Raw genomic sequence first — 21,803 nt, 5'->3', positions numbered from 1 at the left:
AAGAGCACATTTTCTGGAAAACTGAGAAAATTTTCCCAGTACCTGTAAAATTTCAGCAAATTCCGGGGATTGGGGAGTTTTATTAAGGGTTTGAGAGATGAAAATCAAGCACATTTTCTGGAAATTTTGAGAAGAATTTTCCAATACCAGGAAAATTCCGGGGATGGGGGAGAGATGATGTGATGTGCAATTTTTGTAACTTCTGAGAAACTTTTTCTGTTACCCGGAAAATTCCTGGGATGAGGGACTTTTTCCGGTTTTGAGAGAGTCGTCTCATTACCTGGAAATCTCTCATTCCCAGAAATGCTGTGCACCAATTGTTCCGACTAACGGAGATATCGCTACTTACTATTTCATTTATATTATAGGCAGTGTCTGGCTGAAGCAAGAAATTCGTTAATAATTGATCAATCAATTTCCTGTCAGCAATTAAGGACACCAGATACAGTACATTGTTGCTATACCCCTGAATCGGTTCTGCCTAATCCCTAATCCCTGAAATTTTCCTTATATTCTAATCAATTTTCAAAATCATACTTCTCCATAACTTCTCGCTATATTATGTTGAAATTCACGTGAAGTATAGGTAATTTAATTATCTTGAACGTGACATAAATACTTCTGGTTATCGCTTTTGTTTTGGGTTCATGAATTTTTTTCCTAACTTACCATTTTTTCCTCCAATATTTATAAAGATAAATCAGCAAATAATAAACGAAGACAAATATAAAGAAAATCTATATGTTCAGTCACTCACAATATGTTATTCTACTACTTAGTTTTTGCTTTATTAGAAACAGCCCATAAATGACTGAGTCTTAGGGATTTGAAAGTTAGAGAAACTCATTCTCAGATACAAGCCGATATGGTTGGCGCGAGAGCAACTGACGGTCGAGACATAATCTTACTTCTTTTGTGGGTAACTGAGGAATACAAGACGCTGGTCCTGTTGTTAGCTGGCCGAGAAAGGTGCCAGATACTGATTTTTACCAAGTGATTGGTATTACTTTACACCAAAATTTTATTATAAATACTTTTGCTACGTAAACAGAAGGGCTCTCCAAATGAAGGAAGATATAACAATCATGAATGGCTACATAAATATTACGAATTAGGCAATAAAAATGCGTCAGCAGATAGTCAAAGTCCGTGGCCATGGAACCTAAGCCCCTCCTTGCCAGAGGCCTTTAGTCTTGCCAACCATAGATTTGCCAACCATAGGGTTTTTCAGGAACCTAACCCCTGCAGTTGGCGAGGGACACTGTACTGTTCTTTAAGGTGCTTATAAACTTCTGTTAAATCACCCTTTGCCTCTCTGGTATAAACTAGGTGGTAAAACCTCGATAAATCAGACTGAAATACATGTATGTATACAGAAATTCACTTTTTTCAGACTATGAGATGCTCTGGTCACCAGAAATGCTAAAAAAGAAAATCCATGTTTTAAGAAATGGGGAAGTTTAATAAAAAAAAATCTTTTGAAATGAACAACACTTACTGAATACTGTACAGTGGTCTAATCAGATTTGCTATCGGCCTACTGAGAACTAAGACACTTGAGTATGTAAGCAGGCTGGGGCTGATCAGGTGTTGCTGATTCGTCAGGTTTATATATTTTTTTTATTCAGTATTATATTCTCATATGATTGGCCTCTTATGGCCTATGGTTCATCATGATTAATATAACATCTCTTCAGTAATAGAGAAAAAATACAATAATGTATGTAATTTGTAATGACTAGAATACAAAAAGATAGGCTGTATCGGAAAGTTATTTACTCAAGATGCGTTCGTGTGAGAGCTTTCAGCAGACCAGCTTACAACTGGGGCACTAAAACACACTGTAAAGCAGGGGTTCTCAACCGGGGGGGAATTTCCCCCCCTCAGGTTTTCAGGGGGGGGGGAAACTGATACTAATATGGAAATGCACTTTTTGAGGCAGACAATCTTGGAAAGGAGGGGGGAATGACATTCTGACATATGGTGAAAGGGGTGTATGGGGCAAACAAGGTTGAGAACCGCTGCTGTAAAGTATTTAATGTGAAGATATCTTCTAGACAATGTTATTTACTGCCTCTGGGTGTTATATGATGGCTTAATTTGGCAACTTGTACACTAAGACAAATGATTAATGAATAAAACGGGGTATAAGCAGACGCATAATACTGTAACTAATTTACTAAGAGTTGAAGACAGACATTGTGGTAAGCCGCAGCTGTTTGCCCTTTGTAAACAAATGACTCATGGTGTTCAGTGTGGGATTCTTTTTTCAGGAAAGCGGATTCTTTTAGGATAATATTCTATCAACCTTTCACCAAATGATCCTAAATTATATAAGAATTATGGTGAAAATGTATAAAGACGTGTTAAAGGAAGCTTGGGGGAGAAATGGGGAGGGAGCCACCCACCCTGTTACCCGCCCCTCCCCCTCTTCCAACTGCTCCCAGATAAACACTCGTCTTCCACATACAATATACTCCTACACTTAGTTGTTCTTAGTTTTATCTTTATAGTACTGTACAGTATACAGTTTTATCTTTATTCATAAGACAAATTCTGTGGCTACTTACACATAACACTTTACAGTAAATAACAATCATCTTGGTGACAACCAGACTTATAGTCTGAGTTTTCAACCCAGAGAGTTCTCTCTCATATTTTTTTATTGTTGATGCAATCATCTTTTAATAACCTTGTTATACACTTGACGACCTTAGTTGTAGAAGTGCAGTAATAACATAACTGATTTTCTTAAAGCAGTTGAGATAATCAGTGTTATCTCAAACCCCATATATTCGCTTTTTGGGGACTTTCGCATTTCTCGGACTGGAGTCTGCCCTAATTAATCAGATTTATCGAGGTTCTACTGTACAGTATATGTATTTAAAGTCTTTATAATCTTTCTTGTTATGTGAGGTGCTTAAGTCCCACCACCAGTTTGGTGGTTCTTCTTTGGACATTCTCAATCAATTGGCAGTCTTTGGTGTATCTTAAGGCCAAACAGTACTCCAAGTGGGGGACCATCTGAGCATATGTAAGCTCTTCCACACTAGCCTGGCCCGTAAGCCACGCCCCCTGTCTATAGCTATAAATAGCCGATTGGATCACCTGAGCGTCCCCCCCCCCCGGACTGCGGGTATATAAGGGCATATTTATATTTAACATTACTTTAGACACTAACAGATTTGCTTACCAATAATTGTGAACACATTTAATTTGAATTTTCTATGAACCAATAGGCTATTAATATAGACGAGGTTAGCGTGGAAATACTATAGTTTATTAACGATATTCACCTTCTCACAGTAACCATTATCCCCATTTTACGGCCACCGTCCACACATGCTTGGGTTAGCTACAATTACCTGATGGTAAAGCAGGTCTCTAAACTGTACAGTCTCTTGCAATTTCTCTCGTGACGTTCTTACAACCTCTCCCCAAGTCATTCTTGGTCTGCCCCTGTAATACTTTCAAACAAATTGTCTTTCTTTGGTAGACTGGCATTTAACAGTATATTGAATGTCATATTTAGAGGCAGCTGTTACATATTTCACTCTAGTCTGAATAAACAATCCATATCTATTGAGCCTTGTCTCACATATTTCCCGTTGACTGATCATTCCTCAATACATAATTATATCACATAATTATATCCACAGTATTTTCTTACTTTCACTATTAACCCGCATCTGGTCATTAACGTTCAAGTACGTGATCACTGATGTTACTATCTCTGGTCATTCACGTACTAGAACGTTTTCTAAATATACTTTTCCTGATTCTATGAGAGAGTCTAGCTACCATAATCTGTTGGTTGGTGGTGTCTGGCATCTTTATAAATTTTTTTTATTATTATTTATTGGGCACCCCCCCTACACCCTTGTGTAAGGTGAAGCACAGAAGCGTTTACAGCGCCCAACAGGGCTTGCCTTTATGTCTCACGATTTAAGAGCGTAGAAGCGTCAAGGGCGAAGCCTAAAGAGTCAGTGGTTTATGTCATCAAGTTATTGGAAGCTCCAACAACTTGTCCCTGAATACGAATTCGCAACTTTCGACTTACAACAGGTACCTACTTTACTGCTAGGTGAACAGGGACTAATGGGGGCTAGGAAGTAAGTCCAAACAACTTCCACCAGCCCGGGAATCGAACCCGTGACATCTCGCTTGCGAGGCAAGAACGGTACCGCTTCTACCACCGGTCCCCACCACCTTTATAAACGTTTCCCGCCACTCGGCATTGAGGAACCCCGGGGGAGGGGGGACACCCTCTTGTCTGTTCCCACAGTGATGGCAACTTTTTTTTTGGGGGGGGATTAGCCCATCCAGGCACAGGTCACTGACCCACATTGGGGCCTGGAGGGCGAAAATATAATAACAATAATAACAATAATAATAATAATATAAAATTCATTTCAAATTAAAAAAAAATTATATATATATATATATATATATATATATATATATATATATATATATATATATATATATATATATATATATATAATAATAATAATAAGGAACGATAAATATAAAACTGAAAAAAAAGGTCAAGAGTGAGAAATGTTTTACGGTTGGGTTGTCAAAAGTAAGATAAACAATTATGACCCTGATATTGTGTGTAAATGAGGCAGAAAGTTCGATATGGCAGCAGGGTCTACCATTAGACAATACATTATGCTTCCAATATCTTCCCAGGACGTAGTACCTCTGTTTGATAGCTGCCTACTACCTACACAGTAAAGTCTCAATAGGCATGGCACGTGAACGTAACTCAATCAGGATGAGATAACTCTGAAATATTTGGTAAGGGGTGAAGATGAACATGGTAGTGACAAAGACATGTATTGATAGTGATATTGAAGGTGATGATAATGATCGTGGCCAGGACTACTTGTTTGAACAAGAGGTAAGCAATGACGAGTACTGTGATGAGTGGCAAGTGGAGGAGAGAGGGTTGCTGCCCTCCCCATCTCCAGTACTCCCTCCACTTTACCGACCCCTACCACTCCAAGTCCCACTGCATGGTTACATCCACCCACACCTTCCTCCCACTTGCACTAGCTCCCTCCCTCCCATACTCCTTCTGACCCACACTGTTCCCTCCCTCTCACATTGTTTCCTTCTTCCTACACTGTTTCCTCCCTCCCACACTGCTCTCTCCCTCCCACACTGCTCCCTCCCTCCCACACTGCTTCCTTCCTCCTACACTGCTTCCTCCCTCTCACACTTCTTCCTCCCTCTCACACCGCTTCCTTCCTCCTACACAGCTCCCTCCCTCCTACACAGCTCCCTCCCTCCTACACTGCTCCCTCCTTTCCTCCCACACTGCTCCCTCCCTCCCACACTGCTCCCTCCCGCCCGCACTGCTCCCTCCCGCCCGCACTGCTCCCTCCCGCCCACAATGCTTCTTCCCTCCCACACTGTATCCTCCCTCCCTCCCACACTGCTCCGTTCCTCCCACACTGTATCCTCCCTCCCACACTACTCCGTTCCTCCAAGACTTCTTCCTTCCCTCTACACTGCCTATTGCTATAATAATCTAAGTACAATATAAGCGAATAATATTGGTAAAAATGTAAGGAAAATAAACTGTGAGGGACGGAAAATGCCTCTCCTGATCTTGAGTGTGGAACTTGTAATGAAAAACATCCATATTTTTATAGCATTAATCTTTTTTAGGTTCATTTGTTATGCTGCTACATTCATATTATTTTCTTTTTATTTTTGCTTGAAAAAAAAATCATTATGTATACAAGTGGCTGCAAGACCAACGGGAAGTACTATGACAGCAGTGGTAGCAAGTAGGCTTGGCATACTGCACCAGCCCATGATTTAAATCACAAGTAGCACTTTTAAACGGTGAACGGTAATAAAGCCACAGGAAAAAAAGTAACAGAAAAAAGTCACATTCAAGTTAATAAAACTAAAAATATTTTAAAACAGTTATTAACTGACAATACATGACTTTTACACATTGACAACACAATTTACATATGCTGCACGTAGGTTAGGTTAGGTTAAGTTAGGTGACTTTTTCTGTGACTTTTTTCTGTGACTTTTTTTCCTGTGACTATTTTACCTGGATTCCTTTTAAACGAGGGAGTTGCCACTTTTACTAGTATTTCTTGTTTTCTTAGGTCATTTTGGGGCTTTCGGGCCATACAACAAAAATTCCATATTTCCTGGCAGGGGCGGTATAATGTGTGTATTTAACATGACCTTTTACAGGTTAATGCTATTCAATTTTTATTTTATAAAAAGTTTTGTACCATTGTCTTTTGTCTTTATGGAAGCATTTTGCATTGTTAAAGGAACACAAGTACAGTAATTCATAAAATGCTTACCAGGGTCAACAGAACTTACCATCTATGACATTCATCTTGGGAAATAATGTCACCTTCTTTGTATAATTTTCCATCTATCACCATACACTTCATTTCACATTGTGACTTAGGCACGCATCGTAGTTCAGTGGAACTTTTGTACACCTGGCCTGGAGGGCACTCATCTTTGGAACAACCTGAAATTGAACATTACATTACAATTTAAACACAATTATTTAGTAAAAGGATATGAACAATATCTATACAGGTACTGTGTACCTATTTCTGATACTGTGTGCACACAAGGAGATAATAGACCGGCTGGACAATGGCAAGGGAGCGGCGGCAGTGGCCCGTGCATTTGGAATCAATGAGTCGACCATCAGGCCTGTCAGGAATAGCTGGGAAAAGATACTTCAGGTCTTTAAAGACACCTCCACTTCTGCGTACGACCACATTCATCATATAAGGAAGGCTACAGTCGACCGTGGCAAGAGGGAGAAGCTGCTGTCTATCTAACTTGATCAACAGACCAAGAAGAAGATGCCAGTCAGCTCAGCAATGATCTGAGACAGCGAAGGTCTACTACAAAAAAACTGAATATCAGGTTGATAAAAACCCTTATCCGAAAATCCGAAAACCTCTGAAAACCGATTGTTTTTTCGTGGAGCATCACTCGTGTGCATGATGCATGACATACCCCGATTTTATTATTATTTTTTTTTTTTTACAGGGATTAGCCCACCCGGGCACAGGTCACTGATCCACATCGGGACCTGGGGGATAATAATAATAATAATAATAATAATAATAATAATAATAATAATAATAATAATAATAATAATAATAATAATAATAATAATAATAATAACAGTAATAATAATAATAATAATAATAATAATAATAATAATAATAATAATAATAATAATAATAATAATAATAATAATAATAATAATAATAATAATAATAATAATAATAATAATAATAATAATAATAATAATAATAATAATAATAATAATAATAATAATAATAATAATAATAATAATAATAATAATAATAATAATAATAATAAAGAAATACAAAAATGAAAGCATGATCAAAAATGAGAAACACGAGCCCTGACCTATGAATTTTTATTATTATTATTACATTTTCGCCCCTCAGGCCCCACTGTGGGTCGGTGAACTGTGCCCAGGTGAACTGTGCCCAGGTGGGCTGATCCCAGTAAAAAAAAAAAAAAACTCTGAAATCTGAAAAATGTCGAAATGCATCTGGCCTCAAGAAATTCGGATAAGGGATTGTCAACCTGGTACTGACAAACAAGATGCCAAACTTTTCAGGGCTACTAAGGGGTTGCTTAGCCGATTCAAGTAGAGGGAGAAGTGCACCATCTGAAGATTACTGGAGAGAGAGCAAGTGCCGACATCGGAGCAGCAGACGCGTACCCTGAGGAATTTTTGAAGCTTATTGTGGAAGGCTACACAGGGTGTCAATTTTCAGAAATAGATTTTTATGAAACCGCAGGTGATAATTCTGTTAACTTTTGTGTAAGAAGCTCAAAAATGCCTTTAATTTCAAGATTGGATATGATTTAGCTACATCTATTTGGCTTTGAAGTCAGGCATTGATGCACTGTGTATGTGTTTAGGTAGATAGATAATTTCTGCAGCATTTGTACATTTGTCAAGCAACAGAGATCGCTCTAATCTTGCATAATTGTATGTGTGCATATTGTGCAAGTATGCACAATACACAGTCGCTCGTTTGAACGTAGTGTGATTGCTTTATCGATACAGTATGGAAGTTAAAGTGTGATGTGTATTGGTCTGTTACTCATATTTTTGCCTTTGAAAAGTACTCATGCATGTTTTCTGACAGTGTTAATATTTGTTTCAGATGTGACTATGTCGTCTCCCAGTACAGTACAAGGAATAACTCCAGCTGCCACCTCTGTAACCTTGTGGGACCAGGTAGGCAGCTGCTGGTGTCAGAGCTGCCCACTGTCAGGGACCTGCTGAAGAGGAAGGACAGTGATGCAGATAGAAGGAACTACAAAGTCAAGGACTTGGTGAATGACATCTATACTGATGTGCTAGCACATTGGCAGAAAGCCAATGCACAGTTCACTGTACCTGTGATTGTTAGTAAGAGAAGCATCAAGAGGAGAATGGAGAATTTGTGGGCCAGGGCTGTGGAGGTGTCTTTGGGCAAGGGGAAGCTGGAGGTGAAGCAGACTTTCATTCAGGGCTTAGGCCTATTATTTGACATTCTCTTCTGAAAGTGCCAGATCAGGAGCTGTGCTGAGGTGGGCTGCAGCTCAGACTGTGCCAGAGAGGCTCACATAGACTGTAGCTGCAGCAGGGAGATGAAGATTCCAGTGAAGGAGCTGCTTTACATAAAGGGACAAAGGGAGATAGGGCCTTAAGACATTCCTGAGCATAGGAGGCAGGTGCGGCCACACAAAGGCAGAAGAAGAGGAGGAAGGCAGAGGAGAGGAGAGAAGGAAGAAAAAACTGGAGGAGTCTGTGAGGAAGGAGGAGGAGGCGGCAAGGAGGGCTTCTCTGCTGGAGGAAGCTGGAGACATAATGGAGGATGGGAGGAATGATGGCGAGGAGTTCATTGTCCCAGAGCCTGAACCTGGTCCTGCTCATAAGAAGATGAAATACAACACAGAGAACACCAGGAACATTGCTCTGGCCAGCATAAGTCACCACACAGGCCTGAAAGAGGCAGCAGAGATTGCTACAGCTGCCTGGAATGTTGCTGGCATCATCACAGAGGATGACACTCACCAAGTGAAAGATCACAACAAGTTGAGGAGGGTACAGTCGAAGGTGATGACTGAACTGGACCAGGAATTTGAGAGGGAGGTAAGAGAGATTGGGATCAGTTGCATCTTGTTTGATGGCAGATGTAATGACACTAAAGTAATGATGGAGGCAGACAGTAGTAACAGACTGTTTCCTGGCATGATCAAGGAGGAGTATTACTCTGTATGCAGGGAGCCAGGAGGGAGATACCTGTGGCATTTTGTGCCTGAGGAGGCGACAGAGGAGAGAACGCATGCAGGTGTGAATGCAGACAATCTAGTGGACTGGCTGAGGGAGAGAGGAGCTGACCATTCTCTCCAGGCAATAGAAGGGGACTCCAGTACTGTAAACACTGGGTGGGAGGGAGGAGTAATGCACTATGTGGAGGTCAAGCTGGGCAGGGGGTTAGTCTGGCTAGTATGTGACCTCCATACTGGGGAGTTTAGCCTGAGACAAATCATCAACTTGGATGTCCCCACACTCGGCAACAACAAGTGGACTGGCAAGATTGGCGAGATGCTGGACACTGCTACAGAGCTGGAGATAGATCCCAAGTTTGCCAAGATCCGTGTGGGGCCTCCTCTGACCCAGTGGAGGAAGAGGTTGTGAGGGACCTCTCTACAGGCCAGTCCTATGGTTACAGGATTGCTCAGGCCATCAGGACTGGAGAGCTGCCCCACAATTTGACCCTGCTTGAAACTGGACCAGTCTGTCATAGCAGGTGGCTGACAACTGCACTGAGGATGTGCAAACTGTAGGTGTCTAAACATGGGCTGAAGAGCAAGCACAAGTATAATCTCAAGCTAAGAGTGGAGTTCATAGTGGGGGTGTACTTGCCTAACTGGTACAACATCAAAGTCAACCACAGCTGGGTGGAGGGGCCCAGGCACATTCTGTACAGCTGGAGCTGCTGAAAAGTCAGAAGGAGAAGGTGCTGGACACAGTGTTGCCCACTGTGAGGAGGTCAGCCTGGTATGTACACCCAGAGGCAGTGTTGCAGGCCATGCTGTGCAGTGAGGTGGAGGATGAGAGGAGAGGGGCAGTGGACAGGATACTGGAGTAGAGGGGGGTGGGGATGAGGAGACACAGATTGGTGACGACTCTGTCAGTCCCAGGAGAACACCTGACATAAACCCAGATGCCACCAAGCTGTCAGAGCTGTTAGACTGGACCACTGGCGTCACTGAACCTCCCCTCACATGTTCCCCCACCACAGCTCAACTCAAGCAGTTTGTGCACAGGCCTATGGAGGTGCCAGACTGGCCTTCACATACTCAAAGTGTGGAGAGGAGTGTCAAACTGGTCACAGAGGCAGCTGCCCATGTCTACAGTCACAAGAAAAGGGATGGGATGATCATGTCCCAATTGGTGAGCAGACTTCTGATGTCTAGGATCAGGAGCAAGCAGGACCTGGCCTCTCTCACCAAGTTCAAGAGGTGAAGAGTATAGTATGTGAACATATATATGTGTGTATGTGTGTACGTGTCTGTACATAGTGCTTGCATTGTGTGGCCACTTTTGTATATCGCGTTTGCAACAGTAGTCAGTCGTTGTAATACAAAGGTTCCGTGTGTGGCTTGTGTTCTTGCTCGCAATCATTACTACAAGGAGGAAAGTAAAAAACCTCGAGCCCTATTGTCACACATTACTATATAAAACTGCAAATACGATTTTCCGTGTCTCATTCCAGTACAATGGTGATAGATAGCAACAGGAAAATTTAGCATTTTGGGCTTAAAACGCAAAATTTAAAATGGAAATTGATGTAGGTAGGAGACCTCCAATCTCAAAATCAAGGTTATTCCTTAAATTTACACATACAAATGCATCATTTGATGATCCGCCGTCAGAAAAATTCCTAAAGTTGCACTTCGACCCCTGGTTGAGTGTGTAGGTACACACTTAACCAGATCTACAATTGTGATGAAACCAGGCTTCTGTGGAAGTGTATGCCCACCAGCACCTTCATCTCACAGGAGGAGAGAACTGCACTGTGATTCAAGACTGCTAAGAACAGGATCATCCTCATGATGACCTCCAATGCTACAGAAGATCACAAGCTTCCTATGCTGGCAGTGTATTGCTGTGCAAGGCCGATGTGCTATAAGAATGTCAACATGGAGTCACTGGAGGTCAGGTGGATGTACAACAAGAAAGCTTGGGTCAACGGTAAGATCTCTCTTGATTGGTTTCACCAGAACTTTGTGCTCATGACGAAAGCATACTGTGAGGAAAAATTTGACACATCGTGTTCTCCTGTGTATGGTCATCCAGCAATTCTAAGTGAGCATCACCCCAATGTGAAGGTTGTGTTTTTGTCCAAGAACACAACATCACTCCTGCAGCCTCTAGATCATGGGATAACTGCCTCCTTCAAGAAAAAGTACTTCTCTTTGACCTACCTTCAGTTATGAGAGGCAACAGATGTGGCATTCGAGGAGGCAATGGAGATAGACAGGGAACCGCAGAGCAGCAGAGGTGAAGAACAACACAGGCAGGAGATATGAGACTGGTGGAAGTGCTACACTATCAGATATGAGGTGGACAATGCAGTGGTTGCATGGGAAAACATTACCAAGGCACAAGTTGTTCGGGAGTGGAAGCCACTCCTACGAGCTTACCACAATTAAAGTGACCAAAATGAAAGTGATCTCAGTGAAGTGCCCTCTGGTGAAGATGTGCTGGGTGAGCTGCGAGTGGTTGGGGGGTGCAGTGTTTGGGGCAGTGACTAACACCGAGGTGGACGAGATGTTGGATTCTGGAGAAGCTGGGCCAACGGTTGAGTTGATTGTGGAAGAATTAGAGAGAGTGGAGGACAACAAGGATGAAGAGGTGGAGGCACCAAGAGTGTTAATGGCCAAAGATGCAGCAAAGGTCCTGAAAATAGCCGAGGCCCTCGAGGCAAAGTTAATGGAGATCAACCCACACCTGGCAGAGAGCGAGTTACAGGCGCTGGAGATTGACCACATCCCCCCGCCTTACAAAGACCTCTACACCATATCAATCAGCTATGCCAGTCTACCATCACACAGTCTATAGCTGCCCCTATCCAGTCTGTACCTCAGCTTAGCCTCCCTGCACCTTAGCCTAGACCCTCTGCACCTCAGCCTAGCCCCCCTGCAGCTCAGCCTAGCCCCACTGCAGCTCCACCAAGTCCCCCTACAGCTCCGGCAAGTCCCTCTGCAGCTCAGTCTGGTCCCTCTGCAGTTAAGGCAGGCCCCTCTGCATCTGATTAGTTTGAGGGATTTTAGCACAACCCCAAGCCTCGGAAACTGTCACTCATGCCGGCTTCTCCACGACCACCAGGTATGTTTATTCTTCTTATTTAATGGATTATTTCGTTTTTTTTATTCTCCTCATATAATTAAGGTACAGTACACATATTTAACTAAGGGTAACTTTCATAAAGGTTATGTGCAGGAAAAGTGCTTTGAAAGACCAGTTTTGGGTTCATGGTGTGCATCTGCAGGGGTCCCGGAACCAATTGTTGTTTTTGTTTGCCATTAGTTTATAGTACCCAAGTACACGGTTTCCAAGTACACACCGCTCCGTTGGCACCAAATATGATTTTTGGATGATATCTATTCTCTGGGGCCCAAAATAAAGTGGTATCAAAATGCAAGATATTGTGTCTGGCTGCTAGGAAGAGTATGACTATGATAAACACATGTAGCTTTTAAGGCAAAGTGAAATTTTTTTTTTGAGATAATATATTAAATCTATTTTGGCAGAATTGTTGCTTCTGTAGAATGTGTTTAAATATATCAGGTACAGTTGAAGAGCAAAACTGTAGTTTGGCCTTTATGTCCCTGATGAAATGAAGCAATAGCAACCACAAGATAACCTACCTTCAACACATGCATCCTGTGTACACATTGGTGATTTGGGGCTGAACAGTGTGTCACAGGTCAGTAGAGGACAGGTGGGGATACAGGCCTCATAATGTTCACACGTTTCATCACACTGCATAGCTGTAAGATCAAAATATTTTAAATTCCAACTACTCGTCCTCTTTCAGTCTGTCTTATCAGGTCGTCATTTCTTATAACCTCTCTTATAACCCCTGGCTCTCCTCTCCTCCACATTTTGGCTCATGCAACTCTTGACCCAATTGGTCTCATCCACACCATCTCAGCCTGGCTCTACACAGGACTTCACCAATCAGACATAGGGCTGATTATTATTCATAATTAATCAAACAATCATAATATCCTATGATGCTTATGTAATCATCATACTGTATAATCATTTTTTTATGATTAAAAATTATGATCACAATCTAATCATAATGTGAAAAATTTAATAATCGCAGTACAGTCATAATCAAAATTAGATAATCATATAATCAATGATTATAGTGTAAGTATAACTTGAAAATTTACCATATTTTTTATTTTTACAAAACTTAATTCAAACAGGTATTAAGTACAGGAGCAGCCATGATATACGTCCATGGCAGGTGGCTGGGAGGATCTCAAATTACGTTCCATTAACCCTTTTGTCCAGGTGATATTCCTCTATGTTTACCAAGGTGACCCCAGGTGGCGTTCCTCAACGTTCTTAATTTTGGCAGCATATTTTGACTGTCCAGGCGGGACAAAATACTTTGTTTTGGGTACTCGTTTAATTGGCAACACAACTCACGCGTAATCTTTGTCTCAAGACTCGTGGTCAGTTACCCACCAATTATCGTGATGGCTGCTCGTCCGTCAACCTCTGTTCAGTAATTCTTAGCGGTCATATTTATTGCTATGATAAACAATCAAATCGATACATAACATATCATAAAATACAATAGCACATATTTTATATACAACAAAAATAGCTCCTTCCACACTAAAACCATCCTCTGGGTGACAGACACAGTTGAAGCAGTCAACCAGCTGACTGATAGATGTGTGGCTGCCGCTCTGAGCTGTGTGTATGCCATGGCATTAAATCGGGAGGGATTGTAGCCATGTAGCTATAGCCCAGTAACCCACCACCTCAACACACCCACTCACTTCCCACCCATGCTCTTCATTTTTCCTTATTTAAAGTTTTATATTATATTTTCCATATTTCTAAACCACATTAGAATACTGTAATGATTTTTCCACAACTTTTATATTTTCAATACAAGTAACAATAAATGTGGCAGCTGGGCTGGTGAGTCAGCCATGGTAATCATGGTTATCATATTATTAATCATAATTAATTTTTTCAAGACTTTTATTCAAAATTAAATCATAATCAAACTTTTAATGATTATATATTAATAATCAGCATTTACTGTGATAATTATTAATCATAATCATAATCAAATGGTGTAATCAGCCTCATGTCTGCTCTCAATACCCAGCCATCCCTTCAGCTCTGAACAAGGCCTATTGTCTTCAAGTGTCACATTACCTATCCAATTTACCATTCTCATTTGAGCTCGCTCAAGTGTTCATATCATCCTCTTTAAATGCCCAAGATTTAATGACATACATCACATTTCTCACACCAGCCACATACATTCTCCATTTAATGTGGAGGGAAAGTCTTCTTGCTGTCAATAAAGGCAGCGATTCCCTAGACTTCCTCCAGCCACTTCTGACTTGCAACTGAGCAGGCTTCAGAAATGTCATGAGCACGAGTTCATGTCACCTAAGTAACAGAACTCATTGACACAGTCCAGGGACATATTCCCAATCTTGAGTTTCTCTAGCCGTGCTGTGGGCCTGTGGTTACCTGCACATACAGAACACTTGAAGTATGCAGCAACATCCCACAGTCTGTGCCATCTACTCCACTGCTCCTCTTGTGTACCCATCTTCCACACTTGTTGCACATTACTTGGTTACTGTCAACACCTTTCTTACTGACAGTACATGGACACTATCCACCACTGGTCTCTCACCCACAACACTAATTAATACTTTTGTTTTCACCACATTCACTCTCAGGCTATTTTACTATATTCCTTCCTCCCATTTCTTAAATTCTCCACAGGCTCTTCAATACTTTCTGCTATCAGCACTAAGTGAGCAGCATATAACAACTTCCAGAGCAGGAAAGTCCTCAAGTTGTGTGATATTACCTCCAGCACATGACAAATAGATGGATGTTCAAGATGACCCCTGAGATGACCCCTGTTGGACCCCTACTTTCAATTCAAGTTCCTCACTTTCCTCACCATTTACTCTCACAGGGGTTCATGAACCCGCATATAATACCATAATCACTCAAACAAAGTACTTCTTGACCACTAGTCTTCTCAATGCCCACTTAACTAGTGTACTTCACATCATACCCTGTCAGGTGCTTTCTCAAATTCTACAAACACAAAGTTTTCTCTCCTTCCTTTTATCTTGTAGCTGCCTGGTCATAAATATTTCTTCTGTAGTCCCTCTACCTAGCATATATCCAAACTGAATTTTGTTTATGTACACTCTCTCCCTTATCAATTCCTCAGTCATTCTTTCCACAATTTTAATAAATTGATCCAGCAACTTCAGATCCATGTAGTTCCCACATTCAAGTGCATCACCTTTATTCTTGTAAGAATTCACAATCACACTTCTCCTCCAGTTACCTGGAACAGTTCATTCCACCTGTTAGGTATTCTGGGTAATAAGTTCTATATACAGGAGAGAACACAAACACCTGTATAGTTTTGTAGGTTCGGTTTACTGGATAAGAGTATGTACACAGAGGTGGGTAGCACTGCTCCCTAGCTAAGCTCTTGGTCAACTACCATAGACGACGTATGGCAAGTGATACATTAGCAGCTTCCATACGTCGCCAGGCACATTAATTAAGCGTGTGGGATATGGTAATAACATTGCCACACGCTGCTAGCTAGGCTGAATAAATATAAATGGAGCACATACATAATATACATACATAATACATAATCCAGCATACATAATATACATACACCTCCCTCCCCCCTATACGCTCATAGCAAAGTCTTGAGCGGACCTTTTCTTCTGGATCCGTTCTGAGCGTCGAGGGACTTCATCACTGGGAAGGGTATGGGACTCAACACTGGTGGCGGGGCCAGCAGAAGGCATTGTTACGGGGCGGAGAAAACGGCGGTTCCTCCACCACACACGACCACTGGGTAACCGCACCTGGTAGTCCCGTGACCTGCCGAGACCCATGACTACGCCTACTTTGTCCCAACGTAGGGAGGTCGGGTCCTGAACACGGACTTGGGTGCCGACACTCAACCTGGGGAGGGAACGGGCGTGGTCGTTGTAGCGGGCGACGACGTCCTGAACACGTTCGGCGGCTCGGCGATCACAATCCTCTGTCTTAGCCTGCCACTCCTTGGAGAAGGATTGAGGGTGAGCAGGGACACAAGAACGAAGGGGGCGTCCATACAAAACCTGGGCAGGGGAGCGTCCGGTGTAGTTGGGTGTGTTGCGGAGTTCAAGAAGACCCCGGTCGAAGGCCTCGCAGTCAATATTCCCAGAAGGGGCCACCTTAAGGATGAGGTGCTTCAAGGATTTGACAGCAGCCTCAGCGTGGCCGTTGGACTGCGGGTAATGGGGCGATGACAACACATGCCGGACTCCCCATCGGTCGAGGAACACAGCAAAGTCCCGGCTTGTGAACTGAGGCCCTCCGTCGGTTCGCAGGCGTACAGGAACGCCCACGTCACGGAAGTAGTGGCGGAACTTGCTGATGGTGGCGGCAGACGTCGTGTCATTACCGCCCTTGATGACAACCGGCCAACCAGAGAGGCGGTCGACGATAACCAGGAAGGACTTTCCTGACACACAGAAAAAGTCGGCCGACACAGACTCAAAGGGGCGGGTGGGGTTGTCGTCACTCATGAAGGGTACCTGCTGCTGGCTGGGTTGTAATACGTGGCGGGGCTTACACACCTGGACAGCATTGGAGATGTCGGGGTCGATGCCAGGCCGGAACACAGTCTGTCGTGCACGTCGTTTGGTGGCCTCAGCTCCACGGTGACTGTCGTGAAGGCGAGCCAAGGCGTGGGGACGTGATGCAGCAGGGACAACTACCGAAGGAGAGGTGTCACTGGCCAGAGGTAGGGGTAGGGCGGCAGCAGGGTAGTTGCTGCTCCCTTCATGCACCCTGTTGGCGTAATTTACCTCGAGAATCGGTGTTGGGAAGTCCTGGGAGATGATGGCCAACTCTTGACAATGTCTGTAGGACAGCAAGGGAGTCGGGACACCATTATGCACGTCAATCCAGGCCTGACACGACCTGTTGCCAAAGGTGACATGTGCATAGAGTGAACCCAGGGCTGGGGCCATCTGTGAACCATCTGCCGTGACGCAGAGGTCCTCGGGAGGCGGTCCTAGATCGCTTGGAGAGAGCCCCAAGCATCGCAAATGCTGGGGACCGATGACTGTAGCATCAGCGCCGGTGTCGGGCAACATCTGAAGACGGGATGACACACCGCCGTAGGTCACGATGACGCTGATGTACTGGGGGACTTTGGTCCTGGGATGCGAGGAGTACACCCTCCTAAAATGGGTCGGGCTTTGTCCAGGGTCGTCGTGCCTCTGATTTGGCGACTGTGGGCGGCCCTCACTGGTAGAAGGGCGCCGAAGCTTCCGCCGACGCTGTCCCTTGGGTTCGTGGGTAGGGCAACACTTGTCATAGTGGCCCAGACGACCGCACACATTGCACTGTACGTACTTAGCTGGGCACCGCACTGTGAGCGACCAGTGGCCCATACGGTCACAACTGTTGCAGGTAGACTGAGCAGCTGGACATACCTGTGTTCCGTGCTGCTTACCACAGTTGTTGCAAAATGAACCGGGCGTGGACGTGGTGGGCGAAGGCGTAGGAGCAGACTTCTTGTCCTTCTTGTACCGGGAAACAGCGCGTACAGCTGTAGGGGGAGCTCGGATGGCAGAGGTGGCACACCTGGCAGCCTCATAGGAGCGACATATCGTCAACACATCCTGAAGAGAAGAGGAAGAGTCGAGGGAGGTGAGGCGTTGGACAAGTTCCTCGTCCTTAACACCCATCAAGATCACCTGCTTCAACTGGGTCTCCTCACACTGCTGGTGGTGGCCTAAACATATATCTACCTCTTCCGAGGCTCTCTTAAGACGTACATAAAAGGCGTCAAAAGACTCACCCTCCATCTGTCTGCAGCTAAACAATTCCCTCCTGCGCAGAGCTTCATTCTGCTGTCCTTTGATGTGCCGTTGTAGAACGTCCAGTACCTCCTCTACAGACAGCGAAGAGGTTGGGGGTACCTGCAACGTATGTTCTAAGACACGCTGAACTTCCAAGGACAGGCACATACGCAGCTGGATGAGTTGTTTAGGCTGTGACAAACTCTGGAGATCCACCATTGTAGCATAATCAGCCCACCGCCGCCGCCATTCGCGAAAAGTCTGGAAATTTACATCAGGCTCCAAGATGGGCGGTGTTTGAGCTGCTGCTTTAGGTGGGGCTGGGGGGCGTGAAGGAAGCATGGATGAGGTATCTGAACCATTCAGTACCGAGGCAGTGTTAGAGCCAGGGGCTTGGTTAACAGTGAGGCGAGATATCAAGGCTTCAAACCGTGCACTGTCTTCCATTCTCCGTTGGTGGTCTCGTTCTGCCTCTGCTTGCCTTCTGTGCTCATCCGCCAAACGTCTGTGAGCTTCATCCTCGCGTCTCTCATCTCTCATAAACTTCATTAAGGCAATTATCTCTGGAGATAACGCTGAATGTTGAGGTGAAGGGCTGCGCGATGTTGTGGGAGCTGGGCCGGCCTGGTCATCCATCTCTGGGGGACTATCATCCGCTTGACTCATCCAGGCGCTGGGTCCACGGCTACGTAAGGCATGAGACATAACTACTTTATCTGTGTACTGTGTCTTAAATCAGTGTTGACCGGTCAGCCCGTCGTATCAACAAGATTTCAGACAAAAATTTAATTAAATACACAGATAAGTAGGTTATATATATAAAATATATATAAGAAACCGCGCGGTCAGCAAGTGTTAGTACATGTATGTGTGTGTGTCCCAGGCAGGCAGAGCGTCTCGCCCCAGCTGTGAGGGGGGGTGGAGGCGGCGCTGTGAGGGAGGGGGGTGGAGATAGGAGTAGCTCAGTCGCTCTCTGTAAACGGTCAGAGGAGGGTGCGCTGAGCTCTACACCCCACAAATGCCCAGAACATGCCGTATACCTTGGAAATCCGTTCGAACAAGGTCACACATGAATGGCACGAAACACACAATGCACTAAACACTTCACAGAAAATCACTGTCACTGACACTGCTCAAAGTTGCGAAATTCTTCGAGGGATGACGCGGGGTTGACCCAAGGCGGGGATCCATCAGCCGGCTTTCCACAAACTTGCACTAATCACTCGTAATAATCCAGTAAAACTACGCACTGCGCCATGTTAGGTGTTCTGGGTAATAAGTTCTATATACAGGAGAGAACACAAACACCTGTATAGTTTTGTAGGTTCGGTTTACTGGATAAGAGTATGTACACAGAGGTGGGTAGCACTGCTCCCTAGCTAAGCTCTTGGTCAACTACCATAGACGACGTATGGCAAGTGATACATTAGCAGCTTCCATACGTCGCCAGGCACATTAATTAAGCGTGTGGGATATGGTAATAACATTGCCACACGCTGCTAGCTAGGCTGAATAAATATAAATGGAGCACATACATAATATACATACATAATACATAATCCAGCATACATAATATACATACACCACCAACTCGGTTATCATTAACATAACTACATTGCAAACAGTTTCAGCATTTTTGCAACTATCCCAGAGCTTCCAGCTGTCTTTCCATACTTCATTTTGTCAATCACTTTGTTCGCCCATTCTCTTGCAACCCTTGGGCATTGTCCCTGTACTGGTTCTACTACCCCTAGGCTTCCCATCCCATTCGTACTCCTCATTCAATATTTTTTTTTCGTTTATCCTCTTCACCACTGATCGGCTCGTTAGCCTGTTGGGCAGTCGGTCACGTCTCTGTTACACACTGTTGGCAAGTACTGGTCATGCACTAGCTCCTGAATGTATCTGAATCTGCTCCAGTGTTGGTCAAGTCTTTGTTTTGAAAGAGCTCACACTTGGTGACGTCACAACACTCTCCGGCAGGTTGTTCCAAGAGTTCACAATTCTCACTCCGAAAAAGTTCGCCCTCCCAGTTTTCTGGACTTGCGGCTTCTTCAACTCTCCTTCTCGAAATGTACACCACCTACCTTTTACTGCACCCTTTAAACAACATGTCACACAAAATAATCTGAGCTGCAATGCACACTCTTACCCTGCTATTATCTTTAAATCCCTAAGAAGTTTCCTATCTGATTTCTTAACGAGAAAGTAATAAATGTAATAAATCCACCATAATCAGCTTACTCACCTTCTTCTCTCACATCATGTTACTACACCATGTTCATTGCATCCCTGAACTCAAGTATTCTTTCACCACCCACAGTTCTTGCTTCACCATGTACATGTTTTTAATCCTCCGTGTGTGCATCAACATGACTGTTTAAGTTACCTCTCAGTACTACATGTAACAGCTTATCCCAGAATTCATCCTTCACTTCTTCATTTAGCCCAACTTGTATGCAGATGTGAGTCACCAGATCCTTTATCTATATCTAAGGTAAACCTTCTTCATAAAACTACAGAGCTTGTCTACAAAACACATAATGCACAATCTAAAGGTCAGTATCACAACAGACTGAATCAGTATAAGATAAATAAACAAATACATAAACAGCATTATGAAGGGTCTACTTACGGCAAAAGTCTGGTGTACGCCATTTAATGTACACCCCATGGATGTTACACTCATGAGCATAGGCAGCTACAGCTGTACACAAACAGTGGCAGTCTCCACCAGTGTCACAGGCACAAGCATCAAACAGGCACCTGGTAAATAAGTGTTAGAAATTGCTAAATCAAACAGTATATACAAAAATATCAATTGATCGTTCACCTTGGGAACTAACTCCAGCTTGATATTCATTAGGATGATGTCACACAGTTGCTTGAGTCTCATGCTGAAGAATTCGGCAATGAGGACATGATTGAACTGGAGAAGCAAATTTTGTCAGAGGATGGAGAGGAAGCTGAACTCCAGAACCAAAGGGATTTATTACAAAATAATTGGCAGATGGTTTCAGGTTTATTGAAGGATTGTTTAAATTTACACAGCAAGATACCAACACAGCAAGATTCACCAAGGTTCATGGAGGTATTACTGAATGTCTACAATGCTACAGAGAGATTTATGACGAAAAGAAGAAAGTTTCAGTTCAACCATCCCAATAAAGCCTCTGTCACTCCTACAAATGACCATCTCTAAGTGCAAACCAGTCCCAGGTTTCAATGTAAGTGTTAAACTTTAATCTTTACTTTTCTTTACTGTATTTTGTCATTCAATTTCTTCTTTTCTCTTAAATTGAGTGATTCGAGATGTATAAAATGGACTTAGGCTATGATATAGTGCACATAGGGTATGTGTTCCAACTTATGGACATTTCCGACTTAAGACGACCTCAGGAACGGAACTCCTACGTAACCTGGGGTCCCCCTGTTTAAGTGAGAGTTTACTGTTGATTCCTCTTCATGCTGTATCCACATTATTGCATCAGTTCGCATAAAATGCAGATGACAAGAAAGAGCAAATCATGAGGAAGACGATGGTGTAATCAGAAAAGAAAATAATGTAAAAAGTAATG

At 43.4% G+C, this 21,803-nt stretch overlaps 1 protein-coding gene across 1 annotated transcript in view; it reads right to left on the bottom strand.

The window, feature by feature from the left end:
* Positions 1–21,803, bottom strand: part of LOC121859372 (hemocytin-like) — a gene marked incomplete at its 5' end in the record, with an annotated part of 457,920 nt that overhangs the window by 319,615 nt on the left and 116,502 nt on the right. Inside the window, 3 exon segments of the mRNA XM_042356148.1 lie at positions 6,364–6,520; positions 12,982–13,104; positions 20,861–20,991. Coding sequence (XP_042212082.1) covers positions 6,364–6,520; positions 12,982–13,104; positions 20,861–20,991 — 411 coding nt within the window.

Source organism: Homarus americanus, unplaced genomic scaffold (genome assembly GCF_018991925.1).
Source record: "Homarus americanus isolate GMGI-L3 unplaced genomic scaffold, GMGI_Hamer_2.0 scaffold7626, whole genome shotgun sequence".
In the NCBI taxonomy this organism is placed as follows: domain Eukaryota; kingdom Metazoa; phylum Arthropoda; class Malacostraca; order Decapoda; family Nephropidae; genus Homarus; species Homarus americanus.
The sequence above is the reverse complement of the archived record's forward strand: the minus strand, read 5'-3'. Positions and strand labels throughout refer to the sequence as shown.